This window comes from Ursus americanus, chromosome 20 (assembly GCF_024610735.1).
Source record: "Ursus americanus isolate L20-20 chromosome 20, mUrsAme1.1.p, whole genome shotgun sequence".
NCBI lineage: Eukaryota > Metazoa > Chordata > Mammalia > Carnivora > Ursidae > Ursus > Ursus americanus.
The window spans coordinates 14,391,607-14,412,383 of NC_142146.1; the positions used below are offsets into that span (position 1 = coordinate 14,391,607).

The following is a 20,777-nucleotide window of genomic DNA, read 5'->3' on the forward strand; positions in this document are numbered from 1 at the left end:
AAACAGCCTACAGTCCTCAAGTACAGGGATGGAAAGATATAAATAATGTCATCGGTCCCACTAGGACTACAGGTGCTAAGAAATTACCTGACTGTGCTCGTTCAGAGGACTTGAAGAGAAGGAGGATTTTAAGGATCTTCTATAACTGCTCTGTCCCGTATGGTAGCCAATAGCCACGTGTGGCCATATACATTTAAGTGTAACTGAAAAAAAAATAATGTTTTAAACTCAGTTCCTTAGTTGCACCTGCCACGTTGCAAGCCACATGTGACAAATGGTTAGCGCAGTGGACGGCACAGATAGAAGATACTGTGACCGCTGCAGAAAGTTCTAGTAAACGGTGCTGCTCTCTAAGAGGGTACAGAATTTGTCCCGATGTTGTCATGGTGATTACAAAGTAAAAAGCTCCCTAAATACCACAGTTCTGGGCTACTGGCATCGTTCTCCACTCTAGCAAATTCCTTGCAATGGTTTATATATGTTGTCCAATCAACCCAACCTTCCTAGTCTCAAGCCCATTAAAATGGCATTAGATATAATAAAAGTATTCCATTGAGGCTCTACCCAACTGAAACTCTAAATTCTTCAGATTTCTAAAAGTATGGAGCATATGTTGGAGATACTTGGGGTGTGAACATGTCAGGAAAATGTCTACGAGCGAGGCCCCGGCAAAAGAAAGCACCCCCTTGGAATTAACGAATCTGTGCCCTTGTTTGGTTTGTTCACACCTCATTCCAGAGGAGTCAGCAGACAACTTTGTATGGAGTGAGATCTGCACAGAACCTAAGAGAAAGTGGAGATATTAGAAGTTCTGGGACACTTAAGAGCTTCCCCATATATCTTTTGAGGTACAATGAAGGAACAGTTGTTTTGAAAAATCATGAGGTGCTCTCGGTGGACCCCTAGCCCTCACGTGGGATCAGAAGCCAGAAGGGCTCAGGCGCTGACCGGGTGCATAGGCAGGATGCGATGGGCGCCCCTGCCCTCTGCTAACTGCAGAGGCAGGCACTGGGGGCAAAGAAGAAAGGCATTCACAGTCTTCACATCACAAACTCCTGGCCTTGCGATGGCTCTATTATGCCGTGTCCCTACTTACCATTTGCCAGTGACTCAGAGAATTAAGCCCACACAACACGGCCTGGTATTTAAGGCCCCCATAGTCTGATTACCTTTCTGCCAAACAACCCCTTATCAGAAACTCTATGGTATGTTAACTCCTTCTGCCCTCCTCACCCCCAGCATTCCACCTCCCCACAAGATCTCCCATCCCCAGGGCGGTCTGCCCAGGCCTCAGAAAGAGCCCAGTATCTCTGCCAGCAGCTGTAGGCGTTATTCTGGCTGGAGAGGGACTCAGAAAATGGCTTCTCCAGGGATGTGGTGTCTGCCATCTTCCATGAGGAGAGGCCAAGACAGTGAGTGTGCTGACTGTCCATGTCGGCTGCGGCCTGGGAGAGCTGGACACCTCCTCTGTGTGGCTGGTGGGTGTGCCTCCCAAGCAGGCATCTCCCCAGCTGTGCCTCAGTTTCCCTGAAGCAAGTGCAGAGACACAGCTGCTGACGCGTGGACAATGGATGGTACCATGGAGGGGTGCCCAGCCTGTCCAAGCCAGGTCAACTGTTGGCTCCTATGGGTAGTCCCCCACCTGCAATCCACCCCACCGTGCTCCAGTTTCTCTGGCCTTGATTTTCAACCACCTGTACTGTGAGACAGGGTTTTCGATGGTAGCTAGCCCCACTCTGCTGGTGAGTTTCCAGAAGGAAAGGGATTTTGATTCTCCCATGGTTCTATAACAAAGCCTTGCTCTTATTTGTTATACTGGATTTAGAGTCAGAATATGGGGCAGTCTGACCCTAATCAATGGTACTGTTTCGCTGCAGGACATTAAGTGAATACCCTGACCTCTCTGTTCAGATTCTCCATTTGTAGCCATCAGCGTTTCTCAACCTGGGTTCCACAACAGAACCATCTGGGGACCTTTTGAAATAATATTGATGCCAGAGCCCCGCCCCAGGGGGAATGAATCAGAACTTCGGGGGTTTGGCTGGGGTACTGGATGATTTTAAAAGCTCCCCAGACGATTCTTATGTGTAGCCAGAAGTGGAAAAAATAAATAAATACAGTTCAGGAAAGGATTTATTCTGTATGGAGCAAAGAACTAAACAGGAACAAACTCAGGGGTTAGAGATAGGGGGCAGTCCCAGAGAGAGGAGGGCAGGCTTACAGACCATGTTTCCCAAGTTGGCCTGGCTGCTAGGAAAGTCGCAAACTGCGTTATAACAGAACGTTTTTATCAATGGATACAGGTAGGGTGAAGCCCAACCCAAGTGATTTTCTTTTTTTTTTTTTAAGAGTTTTTTTTTATTATTATTTATTTGAGAGAAAGAGAGGGAGCACAACAAGCAGAGGCAGAGGGAGAAGCAGACTCCATGCTGAGCAGGGAGCCCGACGTGGGGCTCGATCCCAGGACCCTGAGATCATGACCTGAGCTGAAGGCAGACACTTAACCGACTGAGCCACAGTGGCGCCCCCCCCCCAATGATTTTCTTATGTGACTCAAACTCTAATAATGCTTTGGGATGGGGCAGGGATCATCAACACAGTTGTCGCCACGGCATTTGGTTGCTATTGTACCAATTCTCCCTGGAAGGTCATTTTTAGATTAATTTTTTAGTAGAAGTTTTACAAATTCCCATCTTCTTCAAGGGTGGAAATCCTTTGCCAATCTCCAAGGGCACAATGAGTTTGAAGGAAGACCTGCATGAAGACCTGAGAAGCAGGTTTCCTGAGAAAGCTGAGTTTTTAAAGGGCTTTGACCCCACATGGCAAAATGAAAAATGACTTCAAAAAAGTCCAACGTAAAAAAGTGTATCTCCCTTTAGATAAACTACCAATGAAATTAGTAAGATACATAGTTCCTCGGATCACCGTTAACAGTTGTGGATAAGCTTTTCCTTCAGAAAATCACGAGGCTAAATAGATATAACACAAAAAAATAACTTTTAAGCCAATATAGTCCTACAATTTAATTTCTCTTCCTCATCTGATTTTTTTTCTTTCTTACTCCATTTAACAGATATATATATTGAGCACCACTTCTGTACCAGATCTGAAGAAGGACTATCTCTGAAATGTTCAAAGTTTGAACATTTCTCTAAGTATAATTACATCTGCCTTAACAGGGAACGGTATGTACAAATTACCATTTTTTAAAGGACTGTATAAAAGGTAGTCTTCTAGAAGATTTACTCTGGCATCCCTTTTAAACAAGAAGTACGTAAAAAGGTAACACTGAAATCTAATTTGAAGATCTCTCCACTTCTCACATAAATTCACGAACCCAGTCATTCCTTAAAGAAGCTGATCTCTTCTAGGAAATTTTCACAGAGGCGGAAGGATCACAATAATCGTTAGTCCCAAGTCCACTGGAAAAATCATCCTGATGAATGATGCTGGAAAAGACGAGAAAGAAGTCCATACTACATACTATGGGAGCAGATTTAACGTGTTTCCTTAACCCAAATGAAGTAAACGATACCATGACTCAACTTCTCTTTGTATGTCGTTGGGGAAATGGCATTTTATTGAACGACTTGCAGGCAAGCAGGGGTATCAGCTTTGTGTGGCTGACAAACAGCAATGCAATTTCTGCTCGTCAAGGTGATTCTTTACCATAGCCTTGGAAAATGTCAGTCAAATAAGAAGGCTTTGCAGCTCCTCAAGATACAAGTTCTTTTATATAAAAGTAATTTAAATAAATACTAGATGCCTGTGTTTCTTGTGTTCTGCCAGTCAAAACAATCTTGTTCTTCTCCGTATCTTTATTCAGACATTCATCTTTAGGAAGTTCTGGGAAAGGAAGCCAAAGACGACACTTGACCTCCAGGCCTACATGGCGAAAACACACCCTTCCTGTGTAAAGATGCCCTTCTCCCTGATTATATGAAGGACCTTGAAACTCTGGAGCAGAGCAAAACGACAGGACTATGGCAACAGCCATAGTCTTTTATAAATGGCAACCTGTGTCCGTTGGCAAAATGACAGAACCCTCAAGAAAGCCGACCGCATAGTGTTTTAAAAGAAAAACTGCCCCACAAGAAAAGGAGAAAAAGAAAAATGACTCATTACATAGCTTGAACTCTAGTAAGACTGGGGGACAAAGCCCTCAGAGAAGTGTGTCTTGAAGGAAGGAATTCTCCTGTCCTAAATATGGTTTCCGATTTCTGAGGCAAAGAACAGGGCTTCTGACATCAACCCGACCGTCCCCTCTCCTACAAGTTAGCTACGGAAATATACAAACACGATGAGACCATAGAGTTCGTCTTACATTTACTTAGAAAATTAAGCAGCAAGGGAGCACGAAGACCAAAAAATGGCAAAATGACAGAAACGCAAATTTGTGATGCTTTACAATGTCTCAGATGCTTTCATCTTTCTGGGCTTCTGTTTCTGAATTATCTGTAAAACAGGGTAATTAGAGCCACTCAGAGGATTGTTTCCAAAGTTAAATATGACATCCAGTGAAACAGCTTTACATAAAGTACTCTATGAACGTAAGGGATTATTTAAAAAAATTGTTATAGCCAGACATGGTCAACATGTTTCCTTCAGAGTTATCACACTAGACTTTTTTCCCACCGGTGCTCTTTCCCCCATGAGCCTCAAAAAGAATAAAGTTATTCAAATCCCTGCTCTTTTCTGTTTTCCTGACACTAGTTTTTTATCTGCCTGGACAAGCCGGCAAATGACTATTTTTACGATGTTTGTTGTGCTTTTCGTATTCATTTAACAGCCATTTTAACAACAAAGGACATTTTATATGTTCCCAGGAGATATGTGCCAGAGAGGGCTGTGGGCAGGAATGTTCACGAAAATCACGACCTTCCACTGCAGCCCTGGTCACTGCTGATAAAGGGCACACAAGTGGCTGCTTTCAGCCAGCACGACCATCAACTACCATCTCGGACCCATTCATTTGGTCTTAACTTCAAGGCACTTCCATTCAGAGAGCAAAGCACCAAGGTGGGCTCCACGGTCACTTCGTGTAACATGGGAAGAAGTGACATTGGGTCAATCAGATTTTCCCAAGATTTTCAGGGGCTCCCTCTAAAGACTCTCTTTTATTATTATTATTATTAATTGCAGTACCCTTGGCATACAATATTATATTAGCTTCATGTATACAACATAGTGATTTGATAATTATGTAATTATAAAATGCTCATCATGACTCACTTTAACATAAATTTTATTAAAGTGCTGATCGTAATAAAAACAGTACATTGTATCAGAGGTCAAGGTTAAGATTCCTTCCCCAGAATTTAAAGATGAATGTCTGACTAAAAATAGAGAGAGAAGAACAAAACTGTTTCGACTGGCAGAAGATGAGTAAGCCAGACATCTAACAGGTAGTCAATTGCTTTGAAGAAGGAGTTATACCTTGAGGAGTAACAAAGCCAGTAAGCTTGGGGCAGAAGTAACTGCTGTTCCAACAGCTAGGCAAGAAGCGAAAATGGAAGTATTAAGAAACTAGGTTCCTTCCTTGGCCCTGAAGATACCATAAGTATTTCATTAATAAACTGGTAACAGGAGACACTCTTGAGTTTGACCAAATGCTTTGCCCAGGGCTACGTAAGTGATTACGTAATGGCCACAAACATCCTCACCGACAGCATCACCGAGATCTTGAAAGAGAAATGTTTTCAGCCGTTGTGAAAGCTAACCAACAATACATCCAACGAAGAGTATTCTAGTTCAACCACTGCCCCCAAGAGCCACAGAACATTAAGACATGGTTCTTATTTCATCTTTTCCCCTAGGTAGGGCAGGTAGGGCATGGTTAGTCCGTGCCTAAGTAATGTTATGAAGTCAGGGGCAGCTCCCCAAGGAGGAGGAGGGGCTCCATCAGTGACAATCTGGCTGGAAGAGGGGAAGGAGCCATGTCTGGAAGCTGTGCTGTCGAAACCCGAAGTCATCTTTGCAATAGGGGATGTCTTCCCTCAGCCGGGTAGAAGGGTGTCTTCAGACTCTCTCCATTGCACCAGACCCCTTCGTTCATCTGCCCCTTCTCCGACTATCCCAATGATGGAAGATAGCCTACAATGCATAAAAAATGAAAGGCAGGAGTGGCAAAAAAATTGTTCTGAGTCAGATAATGGGATTTACTTTATGACTTTTCCTGGCGCCTGAAGTCGTAACACGTTGGGTCCTCTACAAAAGATTCACACCCAAGAGGATAAATGAATCAAAGGCAGTCTGTGACGGGTGGAAAAGCAACAGGTCTTAACACCCACATACTGCAGCTCCCCCAAACTCACAGAAGCTAAAGACGAAGGCAGAGGGAACCTCCCCTGCAAAGAGCAACTTACACGTCTCAGACCATTCGAAATTTCCCACAAGCCCATGGTTCCCTCAAGGTGGCTTTATTATAAATGACAAACCCCCTGATGACACACTTGGTGGTGAGAAGGTAAACAGTCTAGAAAAATATATACATAAACAAATCTATATATGAATACATCAATATAAATATATAAGTATATATATATATGCGTGTGTGTGTGTGTGTGTGTGTGTGTCTCCTATGATCCCATCTTGGATTTATAAGCAGTTTCCCTGGCCTTTAAAAGTAATGAATTCTAAACGGCAACAATATTTCAGTGAGAATTCACAGTGAGTGCTAGGGAAGAACCAGACAGAAGATTCTCCCTCCAAGAATTTTCATTATAATAAGGAGCACACATATACAGCCGCAGGTAGCCTGGTGGCCAAAGCCAGCTGAGTTGGGGGAGCCAGGCCTGTTAGTGAGGCTGGTGAACAAGAAAAAGAAGGGAAATCTGACTGGGATAACTAACTGAAGACCCAAGAAAGGAACTGGCATTTGATCAGGCATTACGTCAGCATGGTGGAGATACCCTAGCGCACGGAGAGAGAATGGGAAAACTGGGAGAAGCAGAACAGCCACCAGTTAGAAAATCGAAGAGCAAAAGGATGTGTGAGGATGCCTAGTTCGAATGGAACCAGGGCCCGAGGCATGCGCAAGAGCAGAAAGGGCAGTAGGGGAGAGGCCTGGCCTCACGCACGCATGGAGTCATCAACCCAGTCCTGTAACCCATCGGTGCCTCTTAGGAACCAAAGATACTGACATGGCCCCTGACCTCAAAGAGAAAGTAAGGGCCATGTAAGCAATCACCTAGGATCCACAGAGAAGATCCAGAAGCCACCTATTCAACATGACGTCTGGGGCGAAGATTGAACTGATGGCCCTGCATGTGTGTTAAAGAGAAAAGGGACGAAGGGTATCCACGGGCAGAAACCAATGAGCTTCTCACAGAGGACAGAAAACACGAGTCCAGACTTGCGTTGTGGTAGCACGATTTAAGAGTAAAAACGAAACCAAATGGTTATGCATTTCATGTAACTAGGTTCCTCTTGTAAAAATGTGTCTGATTACAAGATTCTAGCGAATAAGATTTACAGTTATTCTGATGAATAAGTTGAGATTTGATGCAAAAGGCAGCAACGTGAGATACAGGTTTCTATGGAAAGTTTTTTTCTATTTTTTGTTTGTTCTGTTTTTTGCCGGGTACAGTTACAATGTCAAAAGGAAAAAAAATTAGGAAATAAAATTATTTGAAAAAAATCAGAAAGAGGTGTGAGAACTGATTGCTGTAAGTGCTAGAGACCAATAATTCTTAAAGACGAAAGTAACCGAGGTGCAAAAAGTTGCCTTACGGTGAATAAATGCCAATTACTGAAAAAAGCCATTGGTGGCATTCTCAGAACAGACTAAAATACATGTTGACGGAGTCAAGAAAAATTGAGTGAGTTCTCACTCGGCATCAACCAAATAAGTTTCTCAAGGCAAAAGGTTTTTTGTTTTTTGGTTTTTTTTTAATGCTGAAGAGTTGAACCATGTCCTGAAAAACCCTGACATTCATTCATCCATTTATTGGGTACATACTTTGTGTACAGCGCAGTGCTACATACTTGAAGAAATGCCAAGGTATAATAGCTCTTAATTAAGGCCTACAAATGTCAAGGCGGCCAATGATTAAATGCCTAATGAGTAAACGTGTTAAATGCAGGGAAACGGATCTCTAGGATCTACTGCTGTTGGTCAAGGGAATGAGCCATGGAAGATGTTTTGGGTAAACAGACAGGATAACACTGACTCACTAATTGACTTGACTTGCTGTCAGAGCGTTTGCTTCTGCTGGCCTCAGTGTGTTAGTTACATACAGTTAAAAGGGGGCCTGGGAGCTAGGGAGGAGTCAAAACACCCTCGTAAATCTAGAAGCTACTCTCCCTGGAATCCTTCTGTTCCTCGGCGACGGAAACAAGTCTGATCTGATCCACCAACACCAGGGCAGAGCCTTCGATTCCTCTGTGGCAAATGCTTTAGTGCTATGGGAGCTATTGCAGCACTTCTCAATTGTCAGGGCATAGGTGCATGGATCACCTGGGGATCCCGTTAAAATGCTGATTCTGAGCAGGCCCGACATTCTGCCTTTCCTGTAATTCTCAGTGATGCTGATGCTGCTGGTCTCTGGACCCCCTTTTGAGGAGCAAGGTAGTAGGACATCCTCAGCTACTGCTACCAGAGGATGATATAAAAGCATCGTTTGGGGGATGCCTGGGTGGCTCAGTCGTTAAGCGTCTGCCTTCAGCTCAGGGTGTGATCCCAGCGTTCTGGGATCGAGCCCCACATCAGGCTCCTCCACTGGGAGCCTGCTTTTTCCTCTCCCACTCCCCCTGCTGTGTTCCTTCTTTAGCTGGCTGTCTCTCTCTCTGTCAAATAAATAAATAAAATCTTTAAAAAAAAAAAAAAAGCATCGTTGGGGGTCAGAATGCTTGAGTTCCAGATTTGAACCTTGGTGCTCATGATATAACTCATGATAGGTAGATGTCAAATGAGGCTCGTGAAAGGGTAAGACGGTAGGACACGCAGGGCCTGCTGGAGATAACAGAAAACAGAAAACAGCGAAAAGGAAAAGACTGGCTGGTTTGGGGCTCCTTGGAATAAATAAATAGGTGATAAGAGAGGCAATACAAATTATATTATTAATTATAATAGAAACTGTAAGAATAAAAGAGTGCCCAGGAAGGGCTGAGACTGTCAGAAATTATTTTACGACAATGTGATTTTTAGGGATTCCAGAATAGTGAATGCAAAATGTGACTGCTCGTCGTTGTAGCTGTTGTTGTTTTCCTTTTCACGTATTTGAGGTCAAATTTTATCATCGTTTTCCCCCAATACAATGGGTTTTAGAGAACAAAGCGTGAAAGTGATATGTAGTAACAAGATATCATTCAAAGCAATAGTTAGAAGATTTCTTCGCTGTGCTAACTGGTGTATGCAGGCCATACAGAAATGCAATTATGGGGCTCATAGCTAGTCCCCTGCCTAAAAAAGCAGTCTGCAATCTGCCACTCTGTACCAAAATTTTGTCTTTTCTGAGAATATTTTAAGAAGTGGTGGAGAAATCTTTGAAAGGCAAGAGAAGACTAATTATATTCAGGAGAGTTTCCTTTCTTTTCCCAAAAAACACAGAAGCTCCTTTAGGACTTGCTTTTCCTAGACATAGCAAAGCATTTCATAATTCTCTTCCTCAGGAAAAAACCTTCACAGACACTTCAACCAATTCGGAGGAAAGGGAGAATGAGAACACCATAATTAACGGAAGAGAAATGGTATTACCACCAAAACCAAGTAAGCCTTTGCTTCAGCAAGGAAGAACTGCCAGCTCAAGTAAACATGCTATTTAGTCAGGGTGGGTGCTTGGGCACCTGTACCAGGAAAGTTTCCAACTAACTATGGTTTCTTTTTCTTTTTCCAATAGTAATCATCTCCAACAAACTCCAAGTGGAGGCTTGAGGTACGTGTCCGTTCTCACCTGTTACCACTTTTGAGTTTTCTACTTCGATTAGTTAAGGATTATGTTTTTAAGTCAGCTTCAATGGCTTCCTCCATTAAGCTACAAAATGAAACATTTCAGAACAGAAAAAAACTGAAAATCTCCTCTAGTCCAATTCTTGCCACTGCACCTAGAATAAAAAAGGAGAACTAGTAGGGCCAAGGGCCTTGGCTAGAACACCTGGACACGTCAGTTGACAGTATACCATGTTTTTGTCTTCACCACCTGTCTCCCAGGCAAAGTCCTCATCTCAAACTAAGGGTCGGATCTGGGTTTCATTCAAGATCAAGGTTCTGTGATAATTACATATTTGCAACTTCTTCTCTACTTGGCATGGGGCCTCTAAACTAGGAAAATAATGAAGGGTTTAGCTAGACCTGGAAAAAAAAAGTTTGGGTTTGGTGACGTAGCAATGCAGACTTCAGTCTCTGTGTGGGGGTGGGGCTAGAGGAGAAGCCTTTTTATTTATTTTCTAGGCCAACAAGCAAATCCTACCATTAAGCATAGAGTCGGGTCTTGCGAAAGCTGAAGCTTTTAAATTTCAGGGGCACTCTTTAAGAAAAAGAATATAAAAGTAAGAATAGAAATTCAGGTATGAAAGTGATTATTTGAATTTAAAATGCCATCTTAAACACTGCAAATTTTAAAAAGCTACACATACCACAAACATAAAATTTAAAAAGAAATAATTATTTTTATTAATTAACTGCCTGACGTACCTCTGAAATATTTTTACTATCTTTTTTGATTTCATACTCTTTGATTGCCTCTTCCAATGATATTTTGTAATATTCTCTATAGAGAGAGCAGAAAAATAATTCAATCTTTCCTCTAGAATTGTTGATCAGAATTTGTAACTTATTTGTGAATAGCTTGGAAAAAGTTTCAGCTTCACCCTTCATTTTAAGTGATATCCTATAAATGTTCTGAGTTGCCTCTAAATTTGGGAAAACCTCTATCAAGTTTCTTTTATATGGTGAGCTATGATATTCAAGGCACTGCAAAATTTCTTAGATACTCTTGAACTTGACTGACACTCACTAACCACACTGCCAGTCTCCCTTCCAGACCCAGGAGATGGGTCTATACCAGGGATAAGCCTTGAAAGTTACATTCCATTCACGTCATGGTGAATCTACCTTGGCATACCATATATATCCCCCACAAAAAATTACCCATCCTTGAATTCCCCCAGTCCTTCCAAATAAAGGGCTGATTTTGCTCAGAATACCTAAAAACTCTTTGATGGCATAAATATTCCACGATTCATCAACTGATGTATACATTTCATTTTCCCAGTGAGGTCAACACAAGACAGGCATGATGTTTGATTACTTGGTGTATGAACCAAACGTTATTTTATTTAGCTAAAGAAATTAAATGGGATAATAATTGAAAAACATTAAAGCATTAGAAATATGTTGGATATTACCAATAGTTTTCTTGACCCCTATGTTCCCCCACCACCCATGCTACAATAGAGAATGGTTTATGTCAATTAAGGCAGCCTTGTCTCAGTATAGTATATAATAAAACAATCAGAGGTGAGGTCCGTAGACCAGAACATCTTGGTTCCAACCCCAGCATAAGCATGTGCTAACTGGGTAGCCTTTGCTAAGTTTTCTAAACTCCAATGGACTTAAATAAGCATTATAAAATCCACCTGATGGAGTTGTTTTAAAGGTTAACGAACAGGGGCGCCTGGGTAGCGCAGTCCTTAAGCGTCTGCCTTCGGCTCAGGGCGTGATCCTGGCGTTGGGATCGAGTCCCACATCGGGCTCCTTGGGTGAGAGCCTGCTTCTTCCTCTCCCTCTCCCCTGCTTGTGTTCCCTCTCTTGCTGGCTGTCTCTCTGTCACATAAATAAATAAATAAAATCTTTAAAAAAAAAAATAAAGGTTAACGAACAGAGATGCCGTGCTCAGCATGATTCAGGCAGCAGCAAGAGCTCGATAAGTGGGCTCCATATATTACTGGGAAACCTGTCTGTGAAGACTCATGAATCAAGCTTCCTCAAGAGAAGGACACCACTCGCAGGCATCATGAGGCCAGTTCAATTTCCCTACGTGGCAACGTTTCACAGAATTTTAGGGTGACCAGTAGTCACCCACAAAGCAGCAGAGTGAGTTTTCTCCAACATCAGTGGATCTTCTATAATGATTTACAGCTTTCACAGATAAGACCTGCTCTGGCACATGCTCAAAGTATGCACCTGACGCCATATTTCCCTCCGATCATGTTTGTTCTGCCAACTCCCTGGCTCTCTAAAATGCATAGTTTTGACAATCCTATACCTTTTATAGTATCAGAAGGGCTTTTTACTTCTTTTTTTTTTTTAAGATTTTATTTATTTATTCGACAGAGATAGAGACAGCCAGCGAGAGACGGAACACAAGCAGGGGAGTGGGAGAGGAAGAAGCAGGCTCATGGTGGAGGAGCCTGATGTGGGGCTCGATCCCAGAACGCCGGGATCACGCCCTGAGCCGAAGGCAGACACTATGCCACCCAGGTGCCCCATGGGCTTTTTACTTCTTAACACTGTTGGAATGTTCGTGTGTTCCTTACAGAGGCTTGAGAAGGCCATGGATCACTCAAATAAATATTTACAATAGTAGAAAAAAACATCCAGGTAAGTTTCACCTTGCCCTAGTGTTCCTAATACATGGAGGGAATGCCACTAGAGCACTGGGAGATCTTTAAACAAATGTGTAAGTGAAAAAGCAGACAGAACAAGTCAAATTAATAGAATGAAGGTTTCCTTCAAGAAAATACAAACTATGAAAAACTGAATTTCACAAAGAAGAGAACAACGTTGTGATTACAGAGGCTTCGCTTTTTCATTAATGACCAGTCTCTCCAGGGAAAACACAACGCAATCAACAAAACCTAACCTGGTGCCCCACACCTTTGCAAAGGAATGCCGTTGATGCCAGATGCATCCCTGGCTCTGGAAGACCCAAGGTGAGGACCAATGGAGGCCCACGTACCATAGATCAAAATACTGGAAGTCATAAATCAAGTAGAGAAACTGTTCCATAAAATAGGTTTTGTCCTACCTTGATTGACAAATGTATCTTCATAACACTTTGGAAGACCAAGTATACTTGCAAAACTCTTGAACTATTCAAGTCCCTTTCTAGAACGGGGTGTTTTGGGTAAACACTGTCCCAGGACTGGCCAATAAAATGCCTTCCTCTTTCCACTGTCCGCTCCATCCTGTATCAAGTGGGGCCTTGTAAGATATGCATGGACACTACATTGTAACGCATCCCAGCACACACCCCACATATACACAGCTCCCCCTTAGCCACCCCTTAGATTCACAGAGGTACCCAAAGGTCCATATAAAAGCTAACCCAAGGCTATTTGGACAGTGAAGAGTGGTTCCCGGGTACCTGAAATGTGATCTACAAAAGGGAGGGGTCTGGACTCAGAGGTCCAGAGTCTTCTCACCCCATGGACAGGGGTCTGACTTGAGAAGACCAAATGCAGTGCTCTCTAAGACCCAGGGAAGAGGTCCCTTTTGCCCATATATTAGGCCTATATTTTAATTGAGCTGAAAAAATTGCGGGAGGGGGGGAAATCTCATCATAAAAGAAGAAAGTAAAGAAAAAGAAGGAGGGAAGGAAGAAAAAGAAGGAAAGGAAGGGAAGAAAAGGAGGAAAGAAAAGGAAAGAAAGGAAGAGAGAGAAAGAGAGCTACATGTCTTGACAGCAGACAGCCTTTCCCACCTACATCCTCAGGAGTCCTGGGCACTTACTCTGCAGCTAAACCCATTCCAATGACCTCAGCTTCAGCCCTGTACACAAAAGAAAGATGCTAGGAAACCCTTAGAAGCCTAAGGGGGAGATCCTGAGTTGACTACATCTAAGGAGGCGGTAGCTTCATGTTGAGGGCCAAGACCTAAAACGCTGATCATAGCAAGTGAAAGGCCAGATCCTATCATGAGAAGAACCTTCGCCACCCACAAGTTTTCAAATTAGTGGAACCTCAAAAGTCAAATCATCCGCCTTTGTTATGTTGGGTAAATTCCGTTCTTTTGCCTTCACCAGCAGTTGCTGGAGGTCTGTATACAGAGGCTGGTGCTACGTGCCTGGAACTTGAGCTGTATAATACACAGCTTTGAGAACGGTGCTTGCCCAACTGCCGTACGTGGTCGAACCACGGGTCACATGAGGTGGGTCCCACCACCAGGACTCCGTGATCAGACTAGGAAGAGTAGAGCTTCCTTGTAAAGAGACGGCCTTATCTTGATTTTCTATGGTACAGAGATAGTCAGGAAGGAGGCAGATCACGCAAGCAAAGCAAATCGTGAAATCAGGAGCACCGACTTGATGGTATCAGATGGTAAGTTTCCCCTTCTCAAACACGATGACTCTTTACCCCGCTCTGTAACTTTCATCTCAACGTATGTACTCACAGATCTACTAAGGAACAGAGCCTAGCAGAATGCAAGCAGGGCAAGCTGAGAACGCACGCACGCACGCGCGTACAACACGGGCCAACCTCAAGTGACCCTGAGCAGACTCCCATCTTCCCCATTTATAAATAAAGATAATAAAACGTATCTTGCAGGCTTCTTCTGAAGATTAAATTAGATAAGTAATGTCAAGCAGCTGGCTCAGAGCAGATTTTCAAATGTTAGTTTCCCTTCTCCCCACTTCTCCCTGAGATGAGCCCATGTGTCTGCTCGGCATGCTAAACCCTTCTGACATGCCAGGCAAGGAAGGAGAATCACCGTATTGCCTCAGTCAGAAGCAACAGGGACCTGGGGAGCAAAATATGACGTGAAAAAGAGGTAGCACGGAATAAGTCGCGAACATTCTTCCTGTGAATGCCTATCTGCTAAGTCAGTTCCACTGAAAATCATGTGTTAAATCGGCCAAAGCTACCCGTGAGGAGCTGAAGGGCAGAAGCTAACAAGGTGAGAGAGTTATGCTTTTATGTGGAAATTGGCTAAATAATGCCATGCTCTAGCCAGGAAGTACGTTTCCTCTGCACCCTATTTTAAACTGTTTTGGTGGTTTGCATCAGACCTAAATAACGTCCACACTGCTGTGCGGCAGACAGAAGCTGCTACAGGCCTACACTTCCCTTCCACCAACTCTGCTTCACCGCTTATAAACCAAAACATCAAACCCTGATGAAAAAAGAAATTTAAAAGCTAAATTTAGATTTCAGCACTTCATTTTTAACGAAAGTCTCCTTTTGACAACCTTCTAGAGAAAAAAGAGAGAGAGAGAGAGAGAGAGAGAGAGACTTCAGTATTTACTGGAAAATTTCTTTGGTGAAATCCTAAAGTTTTGGAATGGCTTAGAATGCCTTATACCAGTTCAAAATCTATAGCCCAAAAGGCTGGATGAGAACTTTCCAGCATGTTTTTCAGAAGTTGAAGCATCTTTTTCCATATCTCATCAGAGTAATAATAAAAAAAACCCACCAATTACATACTATAAAAACAGCCGAACTGCCCACTGAGATCAGAGCCAAGACCATTCTAACTAAAAGGAAGATTTTACCATTCAGAGCAAACTGCCAATGGACGAGGACTGCCTGGGTGTTAAAATGCTTGCCCTGGATGGTACCAGCAGCTCAGCTCAACCTTTCCTGGGTGCTAGGTGATGTGTCAGGTCCTTCCGGAGACCGTGGGTATGGAGAAATTAATAAGATACACATCCTGCCTTTGAGAGGCTTGATTGGCAAGGGAGTCATATACAGATATAATTTTGGCTATTGTTACAAGCTAAGAGAGAGGCCTGTCCCCAGGAGGGGACGTTTAGCTCAACCCCAGGCATTCAAACAGGTTTCCTTAAGCAGATGACACTTGAGTTAAGTCTGAAAGACAAGGAAAGATTATTCTATTCGGGTAGGAGGAGTTCCAGACAGATAGCAGCTTGCACAAAGGCACTAAAAGGCCTAACCTGCTCAGGGAATGTGTATGCAGGATGACAAGGATACACCGGAAATGTGTAAGCCTTGGTGGGATGTGAAGTCTCAGAATCAAACGGCAACCCGGTCATGGAGGACCCTATAGAGGCCTGACTAAGGAGTTAATAATAATAATGAAAGCTGGTATTTACTGAGCACTTACTATGTTGCAGGCACTGGGTTAAGCACTTGAAAGCATTATCTCATTTACTCTTCACCATAACTCCATAATCCCTATTTACAAATGGGTTTGGGGGTTAGAGAAGGAAGGGGACCGAGTCTCCTTACACAGCCAGTAAAATGGAAGGTGCATCTGGAACCCAGAAGGCCTCCATTCCAAAGGTTGTATCTCGAAGCCTCTCCTCAAAAGACTGGAGGGGCACATTGGGTCCACTACACTGGCTACAGAAGGACTAGGGTGGCCCAAGCGGGGGCCTACATCATGGTGGGCATAGAAAAGAACAAATCAATGAAAAGAAAGACATTCAGAAGGGCTGAAAAATGCCCCAAGAGAAAAAACATTCAACTTGCACCCTTCTAAGTACATTCAACAACCAAGACACTTTTGAAAAGGGGGTCTAGAAAATAAACCCCCAGTATTCATTTATGCCCCCAAGTACACAGGGTTAAACTATGTGTCCTTGTCTTTGCCTTTAACACCCTCCCATACATTAAACTGTCTTATTCATTCGGGATATTGTCTACAGGTCAGAGCTACCTGCCTGGTAGGAGATGCTCTATAAATACGCTGAAAAGAACGAATGAGTAATGGCCGCTTTTTACCATGACGCCAATGGCGTGTCATTTTTAATTGGAAAAATGGTGTTAAAAAAATAAAGAAAAATTTTAAAATTGTGTTGATAACTAAGGACTGGCAAACTAAAATGGAATCCATGTAGCATTTAAGGTAGCTTCACAGACAATAACGAGGACGCATCACCATGGGTGCTACCATGAAAAAAGGCCATAAATCCAAAATAGGATGAGTATTTTGTATAGACCATAAGTGGTGAAAAATAAGGTGTTATTAAAGGAAGTGGCCGAGGAGGTAAAATTGTGTTTTTTGAAAAGCAATAGACCAAAGATCAAATTCTGGGCCTAGTGATCTCTAGTCTCTGACCTTGACAAAAAAAAGCAGAGCATTAATATGATTTTAGGAAAGAAGTTTATCTGTATGACACTTTTACCAACACTGAGTCCTCAACAGAAATCTCTTGTTAGGTATTTGAAAAGTAATAGTCACATTTTTCAGATCTGACAAGAGTTTTCTGACATTTAAGATTTTCTCCTAAAGAGTAATTACTTAATTTGGGGCATTTAGGAAAGGGGGATCTACAAAACAAAACAAAACAAAAATTTTTTTAAGGCTTTAAGTACATTTCTTGGTAAAGTTTGTTCTTATACTGAAATCCTTTGCCCACTTATCAATCTACTGAACAGAAGACGGACTTTTTTAAGGGGCCTAATAGGACGCTGTTAGCCATCTCATTTCCTCATATCTTATCACACAGGAAGATATTTTGAAAAATATCTTGACGGTTTACCAGTTATTTTAGAAAAATCCTGAAACCAGTTACTTACACGGAAAAATTAAAATAGAAGTGGAAGTAGGTTTCTCGTTTCCATTATAGCTACCTTCAACCTTCTAGTGTCTTTGAAAATTTAAATTCAAATGAATGCAAATTCCAAAATGATTCCTTAGTTCAAATTTGGAAACTTGAATTCCATCAAAATATGAAATCTGTGGGTTTTTTAAAAGCTGTTCAAAAGCCCAAATAAAAAGCCACTAGGCTTTTAAGCTAATTGTTTAGAAATGTGTATATAGATGAAAAGAAACTGACTCATGAACTACTGAGTCTGGAATTCGAAAATTCACAAATCTTATCCTTGTAAACAAAATCTAATGAAATCAGCGTCTGCTGATTTCCTTCTTTCGTAACCTGAAACAAAAGTTTTAATACTTTTTAACATACTCAGAAAATTAAGGGTGCCATTTAAAACCTTTATTAACGACATATAACTCAGTTTTTAAGTGTTTGGAGTATAATCAGAGACACTTGAACATGCTGGTACTGCAACGTAGGAAAACATCCAAGAATGAGACACTAGGACTTTATTAAAGTCAAATTTGTGTTAGGATTTTTTGTTTACAACAGTGCTTCTTCCTCATTCCATTCAAAACTCCCATCTCCATGCCACTTTCAATAAGAAACATCATTTAAAAAATGTCTCAATCCCCCTAAAATACTCTGAAAGGTACCATTTAGAACCTGGTGCTTATTTCTTCTAGGCAAACCTAAAGGTAAGCCTGTCCATGGCCTTTGGTAAATAAAGCAATTGCCTCAGGGTGATGTGGGCTATCAGGGCATCTCCAAGTCACCAAAGGGGGAAGAGTGCGACAAGATGTGACGGATGAAGGAGATGTAAAGTCCAAATCCTACCATTTTACAGATGAGGAAGCTGAGGCCCTCAAGGTCCAAGTGCTCAGTTAACCCAGACCCCAGCTGCAGATACTCAGTTATGTGGATCACTGCTGCCAAAAAATAATAACTTTGAAGGTCTCAGGGGTTTGGTACTTTCCATAACAAATAATTAAGAACTCAATTCCTGCATTTTTCACCTCTGAAAACCTCCAGAGATGGGGAGCTCAGGGACAGTTACGAATTTAACCTTTCCGTTTCCCTCAAAGGACACTTGCAGAGAACCATCACCTCCGGGAAGGCAGGGCTGTCTCGCTCCGGGCAACATCTCCAGCACCCAGCACCCAGCACCTAGTAGGCACCGAGTTAATAATTCCCCGCCTGCCACCTGACAATCCCCGCTCCTTCCCCACCCACGCCCAGCCATCGGTGGAGCCAGATAACTTTCTTTTGGAAATTGCCTCGTTGCTTGAAACTTTCATACAGCGACTCCGGGCCAAGAAGCCGGCCTGGGGGAACGTGCGGCGCCTCCCCGGAGCCCAGGCTGGAATCACCGGCCACTGAAGGGGCTGGCTGGCCGAGACCTGGGTGGGCACACAGCATCGCCCCGGGCCGCGGCGACCCCAGGTGCGCCAGCTGCTGTGGCGGCCTCGGCGGCCTCCGCTCCGGGCCGCGGCTCCCCAGCCTCCTTCAGATACCCAAGCAACTTCTCAAACTTCCCTTTCCGGGGGTGGGGGCTCGCCTCGAACGCGGCCGGCACAACGCCTTTCCTGCCCGCACAAAGGGGGCCCGACGTGCCCCGCGCCCCTTCCCCTGTAACTTTCCTCCTCTTTTGAAAGAGAAACTCACACCCCGGCGCCTCGGGCAGCCGGGCTGCGTGGGTGCCGCCTAGGGAACTTTCCCGTTTCCGCCCGAGCGCTGGGCGCCCGGGGCCGACTGTCAAGCGCAGCGGGGGACCCCCGGCGCCCCGCCGAGCCCGCCTGGGGGCCACTCACCCGACTTCTGAACTTGCGGCGGGATCGTGCTGGCGATGCGCGTCCACAGGACGATGTGCAGCGGCCACAGGCCCCTGAGCAGCCCCCGACCCATGGCAGCCCCCGCCGCTCGTCATAGACCGAGCCCCGAGCGCAGCGGACGGCGCCTCCCGGAGCCCCGGCTGCGCCTCCGCGCCGCGCCCTCTCGGGACCCCGCGCCGGCCGGCCGGGCAGATGCGCGGGCCAGATGTGGCGCCGCTCGCCAGCCGGGAGGGGGGCCTGGAGGCCGGCGGGCGCGGGGAGGCCCCCGGCGGCCGAGGGGAGCTGCGCAGGAGGCCGGCTCCTGCCCCTGGCGAGCGCGCGCGCGGGGGTGTCTTCGGTCGGTGCGCGCGAGTGACTCACTCAACTTCACCCGGGCGCCGCGGGGGAAACAGGAAACTCCTCGCCAACAGCTGGGCAGGACCTCTCGCCGCCCGAGAGCCTTCTCCCTCCACTCGGCTTCCAGCCCTCCTCTCTCTCCTGACTGCCAATCATGTCCCCGAGACCGGCCCCTCCGAGGGCTTTGGCAAACTTTCAGCTGCCCCCGCCGCCCTCAGGAGTTCCTGGCTCGAAGTATTTACCCCGGAGTGACTGAGGGCACGCGTTTCAGAAAGGCGCTGAGCACACAAAGTGTGTACACTTCCCAGGGCACCCCCACCGAGCATCTTCCGCCTCCCCGCAGCCTTCTTTGCATTGTTCCCAGGTGCTCCAGAATTGTGTTTTCCAACTCCCAATGCCTGACCCGCGGGGCTGACGCTGAAATCGGTGTTGGGAGCACATGTTTGGTTCAAATCAAATAGCAAGCATTGCCTCACTAAACTTCGGTTTCGGTTACCTAGGCACACACCGCCACATTGTAACATGTTTTGCTTACTGTAGGTCGAAGTCCGGAAGTTTTCGTTCTCAAACTTGACTGTGCGTCTGGACCACCTGAGTACCTTGTGAAAATGCGGATTCTGATCCAGGACGTCGGAGGTGCGGCACTGGTGATGGGCTCTGGAGTGCTGCCTCCCTTTTGGAATTGCCTCTTCCTGGGGATGCCTCAGTTCAGTGTCAATGAGCAGCCGTCGCAGAGTGATAGTGGTGGGACATTTTATGTTGCGAATGTATCCAGTGTGGCAGAAAATGTAAATAGAAAAGTGGCCTGGGAGTCAGCTCAGTGCCGGGGTTTGCATTCCAATACTGCCTGTAAGAGAGATAATCCTTAGCTTCTCCTCTGCGGAAGGGGAAACAAGGGCAGCAGGACAGGATAGACTTTCAACCCTCCCTTCTTGCTAGGGTGACCAAGTCTGCATTCAAAGATCCTGGCGTACACCTTCGAAGTTTAATTATTAAAGAACCCCCTTTTTCTTTCCCATGCGTCTTGTTTGGGTAGGGAATTATATGCTCATCTTACTTCCAACTCTCAAAGACTTCGATTCTGTGTAGTTCCCAGGCCAGGAGATCTTCCAGCAGGTTACACAATGAACTTCCTTTATCTGAAAGAAAGATTCTTTGCAGAGGC

General features: G+C 44.5%; 1 protein-coding gene across 1 annotated transcript in view; it reads right to left on the reverse strand.

Annotated features, from left to right (window-relative positions):
* The window catches only part of TGFBR2 (transforming growth factor beta receptor 2), an 89,339-nt gene extending 69,711 nt beyond the window's left edge, over positions 1 to 19,628 (reverse strand). Inside the window, exon 1 of the mRNA XM_045774488.2 lies at positions 19,256 to 19,628. Coding sequence (XP_045630444.1) covers positions 19,256 to 19,349 — 94 coding nt within the window. The 5' untranslated portion in view covers positions 19,350 to 19,628. The remainder of the gene's footprint in view (positions 1 to 19,255) is intronic.
* Positions 19,629 to 20,777: the final 1,149 nt, after the last annotated feature.